At 30.1% G+C, this 19,817-nt stretch overlaps 1 protein-coding gene across 9 annotated transcripts in view; it reads right to left on the reverse strand.

The window, feature by feature from the left end:
* Positions 1–19,817, reverse strand: part of LOC143065171 (uncharacterized) — a 38,939-nt gene that overhangs the window by 18,321 nt on the left and 801 nt on the right. For all 9 annotated transcript variants that reach the window (XR_012975413.1, XM_076238577.1, XM_076238583.1 and 6 more), the window contains exons 2-11: positions 11,682–11,786; positions 11,005–11,047; positions 10,028–10,106; positions 7,227–7,324; positions 6,689–6,809; positions 6,038–6,125; positions 3,989–4,077; positions 3,509–3,578; positions 2,840–3,009; positions 1,940–2,098 (exon numbers count right to left, since the gene is read on the reverse strand). Coding sequence is in view for 8 of the 9 variants with exons in the window: in XM_076238577.1 (XP_076094692.1) it covers positions 1,940–2,098; positions 2,840–3,009; positions 3,509–3,578; positions 3,989–4,077; positions 6,038–6,125; positions 6,689–6,809; positions 7,227–7,324; positions 10,028–10,106; positions 11,005–11,047; positions 11,682–11,786 (1,022 nt within the window). In the remaining variant the exon portion in view is untranslated. The remainder of the gene's footprint in view (positions 1–1,939; positions 2,099–2,839; positions 3,010–3,508; positions 3,579–3,988; positions 4,078–6,037; positions 6,126–6,688; positions 6,810–7,226; positions 7,325–10,027; positions 10,107–11,004; positions 11,048–11,681; positions 11,787–19,817) is intronic.

Here is a 19,817-nt window from a genome sequence, read left to right on the forward strand (position 1 = left end):
GACTGACACAACCGGTTTTCCCTAGGCATTTTTAGGTGCATTGACATATTTCCCCACATTTCTTGATAAAACAAACTCTAAATTTAAATGAAGAACTGTATAAATCTGCATAATGAAAGTTTGCAAATTTATAAACCTGGTAGCCACTACCACAGGCAATGATTTATGAACAAACTTTATCATATAATGTTGATTTCCAACAATACTTCCCGCTATGATAATCAATACAATATGTGATAGCTACCTAAAGGTTTATCTGTTTATACTACTTTCTCTTGTTTCTCAATATGTTTAACATGAGTAACAGGCATACTGTGGATTCATTATTATTTATTAGATCCATTTTTTGATGATTTTTTGGGTAAAGGTTATAAACCACAAATCAAAACATTCAACACAGTATGGATTTTATAAAGACTTGTATGCAGACTCTGGCAAAACCATGAATTCAATAAACCATTAAATACAATTTATAAGCAAAAGTTTGTATACACAAAAAATAATTGAATCCACTTAACAAAAGACAGCAACAAATAAGTTAACACCATTAAATTTCATTAATTATTGTTATGAATTAATAACTGCTTTACTCTTTAAAAGGAATAGAATGGTGATCATGTTAAACTGCTGTCAGATATTTTTTATATGAAATCATTTTTTAATAATTAGGTCTTTCCACTATTCTGTGGAAAGACCTTTTGTTTTTCTTCTGATTATTTTTTTTTTTTTTTTCTTCCGCCTAATTTTGTTGTTGTGATAAATATTTGTTTAGCAATATGTCGCTTAGATATTTGGTATATGATATCGAACAGTTTATGCGCTTTTGAAATTTACCCTGCGTAACTGAATACTTTTCTTTGTAGGAGTTATCTCCCCAAACACTGTTTTCCTTGTGTCCACTACTCCTTCGCAACCGTAAAAGATTACGACCAATTTATTTTATAAAATTGCTCGTTATATCCTTTGCATGATTTGTCCTATTTTTGACCGAAGCGATATGAACGCTCCATATGAGAGTTATTTCCCCTTATGCATTTGATATAAGTGATATGCATTTATATCTTGTAAACCATAAGTGATAGAGACCTAAGATCTTTTGATTTGAGGTCCTTGGTGCAAAAAAATGAAAAGAAGGTCAAGGTCAAAGGTCAAGGTCATATTCTGATTTTTGAATTTGGCTTATTTCCACTCATTTCCAGAAACTGTATAAGATATCGACAATTTATTTTTTCTAAATTGTTAGTTGCTACATGTCGTAACACGTAAATTTTGATTACAAAGGTACGTTGAACGTAAAAGGGAGTTTTCTCCCTTCTTGTATTTAAAAATACATGTATGGTGATATAACACATTAACCAAATGTAATTTTAAAGACCTATGGTCTTGTGATTTGAGGTCCTTGGTTTATGACCTTGAAATTGATCTCAAGGTCATAGCTTAATTTGACGTTCTAGATTTTGACCTTTGCTTTTACCTCATATGTATACATGATAAAGCCATGAGACTTTTGGCAAAAGGTATCAAACCATTTAACCTTGAAAAAAACAACCGGAAGTGACCTTGTGTAAACCGGGAGTAGCTATTGTTTGTACTTCATTAATATAAAAGTATATAGAACCAGATATTTTTTGAATCAGTGTCAATTAAATATTCAAATATTATCGAAAGTAACATTATTCAAACCGGAAGTAACAAATTATCTCCCTTTTTAAAAATATTGTATAGAAACCATATATGTTTGGAATCAGCGTACAATAAGCTATTATTTGACGATTGGAATGACACTTTAAACTTAATTTTACAACTTTCGTATTAAAAAACATTGTTTTTGGTGGAAAGACCTATGATATTATTAGGGCCTTACATATTGTACCTACAAAGCTAATGTTTCAAAGTTTCAAACTTTATTATTGACAATATGTTTCTAGTAACTTCTTACTCTCTCTTCTTTTTTCTTTCAGAATCCCTCCTCATTTTTTCTTCCTTTTCTCTCCTTTCAAATGACTGTCTTCTAGAGTATCTTTGACTAGGTTTCCTTTCAAATCTCACACTCCTCCTTGCTCTACTCACAGAAGCAGCCTGAAATTCTGTTCTTCCACTGAAATAACAAAATAGTCAATTGTAAGATATACTATCTGCTGAAATGAAATGACAAGATTGGGTGAAAAATGTTGGACAATTTAGTGTTATGCGATGTCGATGTTTAATATTTATGTTAGTTGAGAAGGCCCTGATAAATATCAATTATTGAAGATATCAAAGCTTAAATAAATCTTAGTAAATATAGCACGTTTGACTCTTGTACTAATACTTTTTTCTATGTAAGGGCTGTTCCATTAAAATGTATGTGGGATGGTAGGAAAGGCCTTTCAAAATATCCCTTCAACCAAGAACCATTTTTAAGATAATTTTTCATAATGGTAACAGAAGCATACTGAAAAAGACCCATGACCAACATTCAATAATTTAACTTCCCTTCCTACCCTCCCACATACATTTTAATGGAATAGCCCCAAATTAGATCAAGTTTAAATTTTCCAACATTAATTCTCTTAAAAGATAAAATAGAAGATGAGAACATGATATCTGTTTATCCTATAATACTATGATTAGTGTTCGTTCTGTTTAGTATGACACAATATTTATCCAGTTTTAAAGATGAATTATTTCTCTATGACAGGAAATAAATAACCATTTTAAGTTTGCTCATTGATATTTGTTCCACTAACAATTGAAGCCTGGGCAATTTGAAGATCATGAGATGTTGGGTTGTTATGTAGTTTTTCTTATAATATTAGTAGCCTGCTCTAGAAACTTTGCGAACTATTTAGTTTTTTACCTGTATCTAAACCTTGATCCCATTCTGAAGAAGTTCTGTCTAGCATTTTGACCTTTAACTGGCCCCTTTAATCTGAAGAAAGCATGATGTTCTACAGCACACTTCCATAAATGTTTACAAGCCTTCTCATTCTGTAGTCTAAACAAAAATATATGTTCTTGCTCATGGCCCTAAAACAAACAACACACATAATTAATAGAATTAGAGAACAAAATCTTTAAACTATACATGACATTTTCCTCAAACATTCTTTAGAAATATAATATTTCTGTCAATTAATCATTTGCTAAATCAGTGTTGGTTTTCATTTGGAAAAGTGGTGAAATAATTGAAATGACTAAACTTCCTTTAATGTGCACAAGGCAATAGTTCATGTAACAGTTCTTATATACTGTGGATTTTAGTGGGACCAGTTTTCGGGATTAAGGAAAACTTGCTTGTTTGTGGATATTTGATTTAATTGTTTTTTCCGAAGTCTGCATATATACATGCCAATAGAAAATATGTTATTCGTTGTTCATTTAATTTCATGGTTCACCAGTACCAATAAAATCCACAAAAATTGTTATCCACTATAATAAAGAAACCACATTAATTAAGTTTCATACATTTCTAATTCTTAACCTAATACAAATAATTTCACTGTCTGATAAAGATATAATAACTGACCTCATCATCATCTTCCACAACAATTAACGTCAGCTTCTTCCCTTTGAAATCTAACTTTGTCATTTTAGGCCTGAAATGGATATAGAAAATTGAAAAACATATTTGTAAATTTCTTATTATATTTTAGGTTTTCCAAACAGAATAGAAAAAAAGTTATCTAGGTGGATGTCTTGTTCGGGAATATGTAATACTATCTTCATGATATTAAGTGTATTTAACACTTACATTATTCTTCTTTTAAAACAAGTATACAGAATGGTACCTTTAACAAATTTAGTCCCTTAATTCATCATTATCATCCTGTGCTCTTTTTTTGCTTAAAAGTTTTACAGCTTTAGGTTTTTATAATATCTTGTTTTTGAACTTCTCAAGGAGGACACTGATTATCAGAGTAAAGTATTATAGATCAATGTATATTGATCACTTTTAAGTCATTTCTTATACTAAACAAAATCTATTTAACTAATTTCATAATCTTACCAGAAGAAAAGACCAATTTTTTGTGAGCCTTCAAATACTAAGACCCCTGTAGGTGTCAACCCTAATCTATATTCCATACCATCTCTGCCCTGCAATTCAAAACAAAACCTCAACTTTAAAATATATAGTTACAGCAATTTAAGAAAATACAAAAATACAACAACACATTGGTTAACCAGATGCTCTGCAGGGTGTAGCTTTATACGACCGCAGAGGTTGAACCCTGAACGGTTGGGGCAAGTATGGACACAACATTCAAGCTGGATTCAGCTCTAAATTTGGATTGTGATTAAATAGTTGACACAGCATAGGTTTCTGACACAGAATAAATGTGGTCTAATGAACTTAAAATATTTTTTTTGCCTTTGAGCAATTCACTATGCTGTTGAATATTAATCCTCTCAAAAAAATGTTTGAAGAAATTTCTTTTTATTTATGAAATCTGAAATGAGAAAAAATTTTCTCCCCCCCTCCAATTTTTTTTTCACATCCCCCTTTCCCTTTTTCCAAAACTGATTTCAATTCAAATTTCTAATGGAGTTTGCAACAATAACTACTCATTTAAATACATCATAAAATATCAAAATGTAAAATAAAGTGCTTGTTATCACTGAATGGTAAAGATTGTTTTAATTTATCAGTTGGTAGTAAAAGTGAATATACATTGTATATTGTATAAAACAATGATTTAAGTTGATTCAACTACTATTCTGGACAGAGAAAGACAACTCCAATTGAAAATTTCTTGCTATTGCACAATATTGTGCAATTAGATATTTCTTGCTATTGCACAATACTGTGCAATTAAAAATATTTGCTATTGCACAATACTGTGCAATTGAAGATTTCTTGCTATTGCACAATACTGTGCAATTGAAAATTTGTTGCTATTGCACAATACTGTGCAATTGAAGATTTCTTGCTATTGCTGAATACTGTGCAATTGAAAATTTCTTGCTATTGCACAATACTTAATATAATAATTTTGGATCCTGATTTGAACCAACTTGAAAACTTGGCTCATAATCAAAAATCTAAGTACATGTTTAGATTCAGCATATCAAAAAAGCCCAAGAATTCAATTTTTGTTAAAATCAAACTTAGTTTAATTTTGGACCCTTTGGACCTTACTGTAGACCAATTTGAAAACGGGACCAAAAATTAAGAATCTACATACACAGTTAGATTTGGCATATCAAAGAACCCCAATTATTCAATTTTTGATGAAATCAAACAAAGTTCAATTTTGGACCCTTTGGGCCCCTTATTCCTAAACTGTTGGGACCAAAACTCCTAAAATCAAACCCAACCTTCTTTTTATGGTCATAAACCTTGTGTTTAAATTCATAGATTTCTATTTACTTATACTAAAGTTATGGTGCGAAAAACAAGAATAATGCTTATTTTGGCCCCTAATTCCTAAACTGTTGGAACCTCAACTCCCAAAATCAATCCCAACCTTCCTTTTGTGGTCATAAACCTTGTGTTTAAATTTCATTGATTTCTATTTACTTATACTAAAGTTATTGTGCGAAAACCAAGAATAATGCTTATTTGGGCCCTTTTTTGGCCCCTAATTCCTAAACTGTTGGAACCAAAACTCCCAAAATCAATCCCAACCTTCCTTTTGTGGTCATAAACCTTGTGTCAAAATTTCATAGATTTCTATTTACTTAAACTAAAGTTATAGTGCGAAAACGAAGAAAATGCTTATTAAGGCCCTTTTTGGCCCCTAATTCCTAAAATGTTGGGACCAATACTCCCAAAATCAATCCCAACCTTCCTTTTGTGGTCATAAACATTGTGTTAAAATTTCACTTTTACTTAAGTTAGAGTGCGAAAACTAAAAGTATTCGGACGACGACGACGACGCCGCCAATGTGATAGCAATATACGACCAAAAAATTTTCAATTTTTGCGGTCGTATAAAAAATACAACAACATTGCTTATCCACAAAATTATTGAATATATTTTTTTAAAGATAATATAAAGGAACATAAAGGAACATAATTGTGTGGCCTATTCAGTCATGCCAGTATCAGTCTTACCATAACAATGTGCATGTCAACACCATACATCTCTAACCATTTGACTTTGTTCAGATAATTCAGTTCAGCCTGTGCAGGATTCTGGCCTCTGAAAAGTAATACATTGTTGATATTCTGGTGATTTTAATTCAGTACACTAAAATTATATGTATTCAATTGATTGATGGTTTCTTAAAGTTTTACTGCAATTTTTTAATGCATATAAAGGAAAAGACGACTTTAAAAGAAATATGAAAATACTCTATATATATATGTACATACATGACATAATGAGTCTGATTAAACATCAAGAATAAGAACATGGGACACATATACCCTTGCATGTAAATTTACGGCAAATTCAGCAATTATTTCAATTTATAAAGGGACATAACTCATGAAAGGTGGAAGTGACTCCAACAAAATTTGAACATGATCTATGTTGGATGGTAATAAACAGTGTTATTTTGAATATGTTTTATAACATTTGGTTGAGGCAAACTAAAGACAGATTGCAGAAATATAACTGTAGGAGGGTGAAAACGACACAAATTCTAACTAGATCTGTGTTTGATGGTAATAAGCTTTGTGTAGATATTTCATAACATTTGTTTTGAATTTTTTCTAAAAAAAACCAAACTTACAAATATTGTTCTATCACATTCAACTTACTTGCAAGTTTGATATTTTTCATATATGGCTACCTCCATTTCTTCTGATTGGTTGGGAACCAAATGGAATTCTGATATAAAACCTGGGGTATGTATTTCAGGATCATAGTCTCCAAGTTCAGCTGAAATATCAATTTAATCGTTTTAGAATGACAGCTTTCAAAAATGATATCTTGGTTATTCAAATGTATAATTTTGACATATCATAAATTATACTCTACAAAATCTTTGCCATCAGAATACAATTTCTGAGACAATAACACCAACTAAGTCCAACAATGATCACATATTGTTATACTTATAAATCATGGTAGGTAGGGTCTGGCTGAGATAATGTTTTTTTTTTCGGGTGAATCAGTCCACTTTCTTTGGAGAGTAGATCAGGTTTTTGGAATTATTACATTTAACCAGAGTATAAATCTGTTATAAATTGTGAATTATCATTTAAAAAATAACTGAGGTAGTAAATACTTAAGCAATAAAATTAAACTTTGGATGTACATCACACAACAAAAATATGTCTCTTCAAAGCAACTCACATTGTAAGGCATAAGCAGCCAGTTCAATTTGAAGGTCATCTGGGCAAGGTAACTTTCCTGACAGGATATCCTGTTTTAACTGAAGGAAAAACTGGTATCTGAAAACAAAAGAAAGTTATATTTTAAAATTGCAGGTGAAAGATCAAAATATCCTTTTGATAAAAATAGATCTTTCACTTTTCCAACTTTCTTATAACGTGTATTGTGTTAATTTCTATTTAAGACTGATGGTTTCTAACTCATTATGAATTATTTTGCATAATCATATTCTAATAATTTAATTTTGGATGTAACGCGTCTTCTGATTGGCTGACGTTATTTTGTTATGAGCCCATAGACATAATTTAGTCATGTGACGTGACGTCATCAACGTTTTTTTATGGTTTTCTACGGTTTAAAATGGAATTTAGAATTAAATTATAAGAAATAACTGTAATATTTTTTTCGATCTATTCAAAATAACATAAAAAATGTGGTGCACACTGTTAAATAACCCGCTACACGCGTTATTCAGTGTGCACCAAATTTGTTATGTTATTTCTTCATAGATAGAAAAAATATTACAATCATTCCTTAAAATTTGAATAAATTCTTAAAGCTTGCTGTTTGTATAGGTGTAGAGGTGTGTTTGTATCCATGTGCTTTAAATAATTGTTTGTGAAAGAGTCTGCAGAGTTCATGCTTTAATGCTTAACAATAAATAAATTGGGGTTACAGGTAATATGCAAATTCATTTCACTTGTCTATAGTTATTCAAGATTTATCTGAACATTTATCAATATATTTTACATGTAAAAACTAAATGTATCTATATGACATGAATGCTCTTGCCCAAAGCAATTGTTAACAGTCAATGAACCACTGGCAAGACAAAAAGCATGTTACTATAAATTTTGTAAAATTTCTATTTAATGTTTGTAATAGAGATGTCAATTCTTAATTAAATACACACATGTTATAACAAATAATAACTCAGTATGTGTATGCATCACAGACAAAATACTTGTACAAATAAAAATGTCATTAAATCCAATAACTGTAATTCAGTCAAAGTATGTTAACAATAATATGAATCCTAATATTTACATGCTTGCATAAAGAGTGAGAAGCTTGACTACATGTATGTTGAATTGGAGCAAAACAATGTCTTCTTAACGAGGCACTTTAAAGCCCAGAGAACATAGCACTATACCAAAAGAGGCTAGAGGATAAAGCATCCCCATTCTGACCAGAAACAGCTACCAGATGCCTTCTCAACACAGGTCTAACTCCAAGACATTTAACCTGAGTCAACCAGATCAAAATAACTGAAAAAAGACTATGACAGATGAAGAAATAAACATCAATGGCTTAAACAAGAAATCAATGAAAATAATTATTGATAATTAGCAACATTTAAACCTAATTAGCATAAAACACCACAGCCCTGATCATGGTTCTCACTCAGGCGAGTCTGTAAGTCCTGGACACATGAAAATCTGTCTGGACTCACCATTTTCATAACTGTCCAAAGATGCATATAGATTGAAATATTTTGTATAAATTGAACACACATATCATCATTTTATCATGTTTTAGAAGAAATCTGAATTTAATGTCATTGCATTGCACTATTAGGTCATGGAGACTTAAATGATAAATTATATTGCAATAAAATATCTTATTATCCTTAGCAAGAACCATGCCTGCTTTGGCATGGTAACTGTTAAGAAACAAAGCTGCTCATAAAGGTAAATATATCCTGCTTGTCTCTGCATGCAGCATCTATCTAACTGTCTATAATGCATGTAATGATGTATTAAAGAACACAAAACATCTTTTTAAAAAATATCAAAGAAATAAGCTGAATCCCTAAATTAAAAACCCTTAATGTTGCAGTAATTTAATAAGCAGATCACCTGATCAATGGTTCAAAAAATTTACATGCACTTCTGTTCTTAATTCATAATGTAACAGTCAGATTTGATAAACTCAATATGTGTGAGTGTGTAAACTTTGTTTGTGATGTAAAATATTGTCACTCTACATCTATGTCTTTTTTAATGAGAAAAAAAATTAATTCTACATTTTTGTATTTGGACAAAAGTAAAATCAAATGTATGCATAAGGACCAAGAGCAAGTTTTCATCATGAGACCCCCCCCCTTCCCCCAAATGTCAATTTGTTATATAACAAGTATTGAAATGATGATTACTGTCTGTTCATAAAATTATGGAAACTATAACAAAAAGAACAGGTATGTGTCCGAAGTACATGGATGCCCCATCTGCATCATTTTATATGTTCAAAATTTTTTAATTTGGCAATAAAATTAAAAAGATTATGTCATAGGGAACATGTTAAAGTTTCAAGTTGATTGGACTTCAACTTCATCAAAAACTACCTCGACCAAAAACTTTAACATGAAGCGGGAAGAAAACAGACGGACGAAGGGATGGCACGACGGACGGACGGACACACAGACCAGAAAACATAATGCCCATAAATGGGGCATAAAAATCTACACGATTCACAAAACGAAAGAAAAAAAAAATACCTGACCTTATCATTTAAAATAATCAGTAACAAATATCAAATATTTCCAATTCCATGTAAACATGGTAAAAGACATAAAATTATGTGTAGAATTATGATGTACAATAAAACTTACAAGTAGTATATGATGAAATGATACTAACATATTAAAAAGGTCATATGTTGGTATCTTTTCAACTATTTTATCCTTCCTGCAGAGAAAGGATGATCGTTACATTACATATTTAATATTTTGACAGCTGCGTGTCACCTGTCACTTTCATTACCTGGTTAATTCTTCATGTAAGTTGTTAGGCTCCGATGAATAAAACTTTATTTTACATCTAAATGTGTAAGGTGGTCCAACTGTAAAATAGAAATATATATATATAGCAAATATACTTATAACATAATTGTGCAAATTAGACTATCCTCGAGTAGCTTATAAGGTTTGCATATTGCAAATGCTTTGACTGTTTGAGGGACTATTCATATTTTTTATGAGTCAGATATTTTATCTTTAGTAAAAAACAATCATTTGATATGTTATAAAAGTATAAACATTTTTATTTTTGATTTTCAAATTTCTTCTGATCTTTAAATAAAATCAATGTGTTCAAGCAGACTTCTTATTGTATATCTGTGAAATAAATCACTACAATCTATTTCTTGTCATAAAAAGCTGACACCCTATAATCTTTATTCTAATTCTTGATATGATGCAGAATAGATAATTATAGATTTGAACATTACCACAATAACTAAGTTTTTTCAATTTTCATATGAATCATGATACCTATATGATGTTTAGTTTTCATATATTATACTGATAATTGGTCTTTTCAATGCATCCACAAAGGAAATATAAACATGAACCTGATAGTCATGATAACCTTTTAGTTGGTCTTATATCTAGATGATATAATTGAAAAAAAAAAAAAAACATATTGAGCTTTTTTCCTACAGGTTGATTCTTTACTGTAATGATCCCATGTTGAGCCCTAGATTACATAAACCAGATGATACTGTTCAGTGTCTTAGGTCAAATATTAATGTTACATTTACATTTGTGTATTTGCCTTGGGAAGATGTATAATGTTCTACACTGGTTACAAATAAAGTACTTTTGTCTGTACATTGAAAAGGCATAATATTCCTAAAATATGATATTGGATCTGGCTTCATAAAGTCCTGGTTAAAGAGCTCTGACTGTTTTATATACCTTTAAAAATATATGAGTACAACTGCTGAACTTCATACTTACTTTTAACCTGTTTTTTGATAGGCTTTGTTATATCTAACCAATGCTTAAATAAATCAAAATAAATACATATACATTATAAACAAGAAAGTGACCAAACTAAACAAGCAATACATGTACGTTTAATCTAAAAGATAAATATATTGCTAAAAAATACTTCATTTCTATGGTCGGGTTGTTGTCTCTTTAACACATTCCCCATTTTGATTCTCAATTTCATTCATTTGTTCATCAAATTTTCTTTAATAACATAACTTAGTGAAAAGAAAGAGGAGATATAATAACTTCTAAGTATTTTTCCCTTTTATTGATAAGGTGTTGTTGCTGAATAAAAAGTCTTTATCACTAGATTATATCAAATAGACATTACTGGATTTGTCAACAATATAATAATAGTTATCAAAAGTACAGCATCATGTACTACCATATCTGGTCTGTATTGGGGTTAGAATACAATAGTTAGCATTGACTATCCATTCGATCTTTTATTATCTTCTAAAATTTTAGATTTTCTTTTCATCATTTACCTGGTCTCCTGATACCCAATGAAGTTTGGTTTTTACTCAGTTTATGTTTACTTCCGGTGAGCAGTTAATATTTATGTTAAATTTGTAAAATATAGTAGATTTTCCATGTAGAAAAATTAAGCTCCCTATCTTCCCTATACTGACATGACTTACATTAACATTGTGAGGATCTGTGTACTGTAAACCAAAGTAATCTTTCTCTATGATATCTAAGTGATATAAAACTTGTTCTAGTAAGGCACTGCCTAAAGATCTTTTCTGTAAAGAAAGAAGGATAACATTGTTAGTGGTGAACAGATATGTTGTTCTATTACCATGATTACTCAGGTACATTAGTATCTAAAATAAAATTTCAAAATCTCATTTTAAAATAGTGTACTCTGAAGCACAACAAATCCCAAATCTCAATGTTAAGACAATACACTGGAAAATAACATTATTTCACATTCTAAAACACCACAAATAAAACAAAACAAGAAAATGTTTGAATGCTGAATACTAAAATTTATGATAAAAGGGATGATTTTTCATTTCCTATCGTTAATTATCCGTTTTTAGATGGTGACGTTCCCTTGTCACCATCTTACGGTGTTTATATATCTCAACTTGTACGATTCGCTCGTGTATGTAACAATGTTTTAGATTTTAACGAGAGAAATTTATGTATTACTGAAAAATTATTACACCAGGGTTTTCGATATCACAAACTAGTCAAAACATTTACTAAATTTTATCATCGGTATAAAGACATTATTCGTAAATATAGCTCAACATGCAGACTTTTAATACGTTCAGGTATTTCACATCCAATTTTTTATGGTAATATTCTTTATAAAGCACAAAGGTGTCAGTATTCACCTCAGAAACTTACAAAACCTTTGAATAGACTTATTAAGAAGGGATATAATTACGATACTGTTGTCAAGTCATTAAAGATTGCATATTTTGGCGTTAATATTGAGTCATTGATAAGGTCTTTGCATCGGAACTAAACACATTTATTCTAAAAACAGTTGTTGGCATGACACGGGTTATGTTCTTCTCATATATGTTATGATGGTATGATACTAAATCCCTAACGGGAAGGATTGTGCCTGATGTTCATATGATGAAATCATAATCTTTCAGTCAGTTTAGTTGAAGTCTGGAGCTGGCATGTCAGTTAACTGCTAGTAGTCTGTTGTTATTTATGTATTATTGTCATTTTGTTTATTTTCTTTGGTTACATCTTCTGACATCAGACTCGGATTTCTCTTGAACTGAATTTTAATGTGCGTATTGTTATGCGTTTACTTTACTACATTGGTTAGAGGTATAGGGGGAGGGTTGAGATCTCACAAACATGTTTAACCCCGCCGCATTTTTGCGCCTGTCCCAAGTCAGGAGCCTCTGGCCTTTGTTAGTCTTGTATTATTTTAATTTTAGTTTCTTGTGTACAATTTGGAAATTAGTATGGCGTTCATTATCACTGGACTAGTATATATTTGTTTAGGGGCCAGCTGAAGGACGCCTCAGGGTGCGGGAATTTCTCGCTACATTGAAGACCTGTTGGTGACCCTCTGCTGTTGTTTTTTATTTGGGCGGGTTGTTGTCTCTTTGACACATTCCCCATTTCCATTCTCAATTTTATTGATATATTTCAATGGTTTTTATTTCAGTTAGATTCATTTGGAGCTTGATAATTATTGTTTACATTTAATCTTTTCTAAAAACCAAGCAGATACAATCACAGTGATCTTATTTTTTTATTAGTTTTGTACTGAATCATTTATAGAAATCCAATCTGGAAGTGAGGAGAAAATACATTAAAACTGATATGATAATACATTTCACCCTGGAATGTCAACAATGAAGTCACAATTATCTGACCTAAATATGGTGGAATACACATGTATATTAACTGTTAAGCCAATTAAACCAATCTATAGTAAACAAACTGTCATTTCTATGTGGGGATTGGCTTTTTCAGTTCATTCTAAAAACAAAAATTTCTTGTGGCTAGTTCTGAATCACAATATGGATGAATTTTTTTCTCAAAGGTGACAGAAATCAGTAATATGTAAATTCTGTACTGAAAAACCTTCCCATTCATAATTTGACAGGAGCAACAGAATTTCCTAACAGATTTTTGTGACAAAGTGTGATCAACATAAATGTTGATGTCTAATTTGAATATTTTTTGGAATATAATGGTAAGAGCAACAGCTTAAAAAGTCTTTCTGCAATGCTCAGTTTTTTTAAATAGACCAGTTCAGGTGAAAACTGAGAGTCTAATAGCTTATTGCCTTCTTAATTTTGAAAAAAAAAAAAGAAAATTTAAACTATATACATGTACTTATAAATATGGCCTTTACTTTCATTTCAATAAAGAAGAAAAAATCTCCCTTATTACACAAGTCATGAAGACCATAGTAATTCTGTGTCTGAGAAAATCACAATACACATTCATTTTAAACCAACTAAAAGTTATCTTCAAAAGGTATTATTTACTTTCTTATATCAAATCAAAATTATCAAATTTGATAAAAGTTTGATCAATCTGATTTTTGAAGTTTTAATGAATACCACATTATATCAATAAACACTCTTTAAAATTCCATTACCATTAAGTGACCACAAGATAAACATCCACTGACCACAAGTTATTTAATACTGTCTTTTATCTGAGGCCCAATTAGATCTCCTTTGATCCATGTTGACTACACATTATTACATTATAACTATTACATAGCATTAAGCAAGACCTATGTAACCTTGAGATACAAGTTAATTTTGATATTGAAAGGCTGTCAATCAAAGATTATGTCAAAATAATAATTTGACTGATTTAAATTGACCTACATGTATAACCTACATACATGTATCCGTTTGAATTTACATATTTTTTTTATTGTGTTAGTAATTGTTTTATTTTTCCAAATTTTTGAAAGTTGAATTTACTAATTTTTTTCGCCACTTTACAACACTACTCCAATAAGTGCCCAAATTGGAAATAAAGACTTTACTTGTTTGTTTTGTTTATATGTCAATCTATGTGAATACTGACTTAAAGTGTTTTGGTGATAACACACTGTAGATTACCAAAGGCATAATTTACACATTCAATATTATTAGAAACACAGAAAGTTGTCAACAACAACAATTTCACTGCTGTTGGCCATAAACAATTACATATATAATCAGATAAATATTGTTACCTACATGTACATGTATGGTCATTCTGTGTGACCACTCAATCAACAAGTTACATTATTGTCAAAATACTTTTAGAATTATTATCAATTCAAAATTCATTTGAAAGCTTATAAGTGTTTACTTCCATTAATCCAATGTGGTCTATGTATTGAAAACTACAGGGTATTCTAATAAAAAAAAAGAGCTTTTGCACTTTAAAATAAAAACAGTCAGAAGAAAATAAATATATTTTTTGAATAAATAACTATTCTGTAAATACATGTACAATGTACTTTCCACATGTACTGTCCAACGTGTCAACATATGATGATTTCACTATACATATATTGCTTGAAAGCATGTGTTTCAGTGCATGCGTCAAAAATACAAATAACGTTTTAAAATCTCTGAAGAAACCAAATAACATACAATTGAAATGATCAAAGAAGAAAATTTAAACCTTAAAAAAAACAATAAAATAGTTCATATATTGTAAACATGGTCAAAGAAATAGAAAGCATTCTTGTAACAAGTAAAACTAAAAATATCTTTGATGTTAGATTTGATATGTGCATTTTAAATGCAACAGTCACAATGAATGTATTATTCTGTAAAGAGAAAAGGCTTTCTATATAGCTACAAGTAATAAAACTTTTTTTATTAGGGTGTGAAATTGGGGCTCAATAGAAAACTTATCTGATGAACTCTAAAAAATACTTTTGGAGGTTTTCATCAAGGAGATCAAATTTATTTATCAAAGGTTCAAAGGAGATTGTTCCAATACCCAAGCTTCTATGTATATGTACATTATATCAATAAAATAAAGTTAGTGTTTCAACATGTTCAACACAATACATGTACCGTTAACACAATGATAGTTCATACTGACAAACTCTTCATTATTTTGAGCATTTTTTGCAGATCGTTAATGCAGTTTACACCTATAAGCAATTGCCTATAAGAAATATATATCAAATCAATTGAATTTAATCGTTAATTTTATAAAGATTTTTTTTATGATTTACATCAGATTAAGATTTAGACAAATTGTCATGTTTTATTTATTTTAGTAATTACAGATTTAATATGTTTAAAGACCACTATTTATGCATTTGTCTTTCATATGTTTTATTAAACATACAAATGACAGACATTTGAGTTTAGTTAAAGATTGATGTGGGAAAACCTTGAAAAAAAACCTCATACAATGCTATCTAAAATATGGTGGTGGACATGTTAGATTCAAATTGGGTTTCTAAGAGTTATCGTGAAATTGTAAAACCATATTTTTTTTTTTTGCCAAAACAACTATGGCTTGATTAAATTTATATGTTTTGTGAATTTTGTACACTTTACATTTACATGTACATTTGTAGTTGGTTTTATCTAATATTTTTTATCATGTAATTATATATATTATATATATATATATTAACCTATAAAGTAACATTTAACATTAAAAAAATAAAACAGCAAGACCATCACAGAATATCCTTAGCAAACAAATTAAGCCCTTCTTTGTCATGTTTATATTTTTTACCACATGTACAATGTAACAGTACAATGTACCTGACAAGAATGGTCTTACAAATGTAAACTGTATATTTTTTTACATTTAAAGAGTCATGTCACAAATAATTCTTGTTTAAATAACCCTATCTGACACAAACTATTAATATATAAGAGCAGATAGAAATCACTGGAGGGACACGGACACTGACTTAAATGGCCAGTCACTGTTATCATGGTACTCAAGATTTTCTTTACGAGTGTCATTTATCTAAGGATCTCTTGAATACAAATCTGTCAACATTTAATTTGATTAATACTGATACTTTACAAAAATGGTATATATATATATATATATATATATATATATATCGTAATGTCAGTGCCACAATTACAGCATTCACTCGCAAATAATTATGTACATGTCTTTTGTTTTATTCCAAAAATCCAACTACATGTGTATTAACATGATCGATACTTAAATTTTTCTTCACATTTTATAAAAAAGGGCCATCTGAGTCTATTCTGAGAAAACCTAGAAAATAGCCCACAGTCCAATTGAAATAAATGATTAAGGGTGTTTTAGAAGGCTCCTATTAAGTACATGTTGTATGGATCGGAACAACTATGAAAATATCGATTTCTTTATATATGTATATTAGAGCTGAGGACCACTTCTGGGTGCAGGATTATCTTGCTGCATTCAAGATCCATTGGTGGCCTTCAGCTGTTGTCTGCTCTTTGGTTGGGTTGTTGCATATAATTGTCTCTTTAACATATTCCCCATTTCCATTCTCATTTTTATGAAAAAAAAGCAGATTATTATATACATTTTGTATGCAAGCCTCAAATCTACATGCACATGATGCTCCGTGTTGAAAACCGTACTTTGACATATATAATGGTTTACTTTAACAAATTGTGACTTGTCACTTGGATGAAGAGTTGTCTCATTGGCACTCATACCACATCTTCATATATATCTATTTGATACTGGTTTACAAATGTAATAAATGTAATATCAATATGTTTGTTGTTTAAAATTTTAATTTTGTTTTAGCTCTGATTCTGACTGAGGCTTATGATGATATAGTGACTCATATATTTTATATTGTAATGTCTTAATTATTGTTAATTTAATTACTTTAATCATCATGATCATTGTAAATGATTTATATGCTCTTTAAATGGGCCCAGCTGTAATTTGGAATATATAAAATATTCAATTCTATATTCTATTCTATTCTCATATCTACACGAAACCATGATCAAGCATTTCTAGTCTATTGCATCATGGAATAAACCTTAATAAAGCAAAGAGCTGAATAGCTCTGAGGGGAAAGACGGCCCTTGTTTCTATTTCATTTTTTTGGAGGGGGGTATCGTTTGATAGTTTTCATATAAAGAATGAAAAAAAGAACAGCTAGAAACATGTAGAAAGGTTGAAAATATTGAAATCAAAGTTTAGGATTCAATTTAGACCAATGGAAGAGATCTGCATCTTCTAAATCTAAACACTCAATTAAAGTTGATAGTTAATTATCTAGACTGAAAAATCTATTCAGTTTTAAATTTCCATTGATAAAGTTCCCAGTTAAAACTCTCATCACACGGGTACAGGTACTAATAAAAAAAAAAACAATATGATTAATGTAAACTGTGTGAAGCTTGTTTCCAAATCCTACATTTTAAAATATTTGTAAATTTCATGAATAAATAGGTTAAAACAACAAAATGCAACATTTGGAATTTAAATTTTTTTTTGTTACCATTACAATGATTATGTTGGTACACACAATTTAGTTTTAATGGAAAACTATATATAGCTACTTATCATATACTAAATGTTACATTTTAATTGTTTATTTTAGTGGATAATTACTCATAAATTGAGGTGCTCCTGATTTAGAGGAAGATTCTCAAAACAAAGTTTTGCAGAAAAAAATGAAAAAAATCGTTTCTCTCCCCAATCTCATATAGCCCTCGGACTTTGTTTACTTTGAAAGTTGATGACCTACAAATTAAAGTATTGTATATTGATGTTTGAATTATCTACAGCAAATATAATTATGTTTAAATCAAACAAATAACATTTTTTAATTAGTGCACAATCTTTGAGAATGATTTAAATAACCATTGAAGGATATCCCTGCTTCCATGTAGTGTGGCATTCCAACAATGACGTCACTATAAAAATATAATGTAGGTTGGATATATTTAGAATATCTCGTCATACTGATTTTTTCGGATTGTAAAAGAAACGTAAATAGTGTAAAGGAGAGCTCAATATACGATAATTTCGAGAGAAACAGAAGGGAAATGTGTAAAAAAGTGTTAAGAGTCAATCTATTCATTTGTGTCTCCCCTTCTCATAAATCTCAGTAAGATTTGTTTGGGAGTTTTCCACACTATAAAAACAAAATGAATGATGTGAGGGAATGTCACTCTGGTCAACCCCATTGGGGATTGACGGCTTGAAGCCGTCTTTCCCCAAAAATATTCTCCAAAATAAAGTCTTCTATTTGATAACCAGCACTGCTGTCATAAAGGAAAATGTGATAAAATACTTTCAGGAAAAACACATTCAATATTTTAGTCCTGCATAATGTGTGTTAATGTCAGTAATGATGATCACAGAGATCCCGGATGAACTTTAAATACACATTATCGCAATTTGGAAATCTGTGCCAGTTCATGACCTTTGAATCTGCGCTGCTTGAACTATTAGTCATACAACAATCACTTTTCCGTTGTTGTGTCAGGTATTTTGTATTATGACGTCCAAATTTTACGGTTATCCTTTGTGATGTCCAGTAATGGCGGACAAATTTATACTGTGTTTAACAGCAATAAGGTGTATAGTGCAGGGTTACAGGAGGCTTTCTGACTGGTAAATATGTCATAATTGACAAACTTTTCCAGTGAAAAACATTACTCCATGGTGGTCTATTCTCAGACCATGAAAATTTTGATCCGACTTATGGGAACAACAACAAAATAACTTGCAAGTGCCAGGAAAATACACCTGACCTGATCATTATTTGTCCGCCATTACTGATCTTCATGAATCCAGGTCCGTTCGCGCCCAATCATTTTCGTGCCCACTCACGTTCGCCACCTTTCACGTTCGCCCCTACACGTTCGCTCTTAAATTTTATTTTAACTATCATATACATGTACTATGAAAAATACAAATCGTACATTGTTTCTTCATATCTTTTTTTTTTGTGTAAAAAACAATAATGATCGTTTAATAATTTGTAAACAAGTTTTGGAAAGTGTATTGCTAAAGATACATGTATCTAGCCATCATATTGTCATACTTGTCCAAACACACATGAGATCAAAGGAGACAAGCTGTTAAAATCATAAATTTATCTTTCATTTTTTTTTTTAAATCTTCAAAGTTTTAGTCATACCAAGCTAAAAATATGCAGTTATTTACATGAAAGCAAGTTAAAAGCCTTAAAAACAACAATCATGATTTTTAAACACCAAATTAGGCTGTGTATAAATACCAATTAGCAGTAGTCATACATAATTAACATTTAATAATTAATCATCAAATTCATAAAGAAAATTTTTATATGATAATTCCTCAAATTT

The sequence above is a fragment of the Mytilus galloprovincialis genome, chromosome 2 (assembly GCF_965363235.1).
Source record: "Mytilus galloprovincialis chromosome 2, xbMytGall1.hap1.1, whole genome shotgun sequence".
NCBI classification, from domain to species: domain Eukaryota; kingdom Metazoa; phylum Mollusca; class Bivalvia; order Mytilida; family Mytilidae; genus Mytilus; species Mytilus galloprovincialis.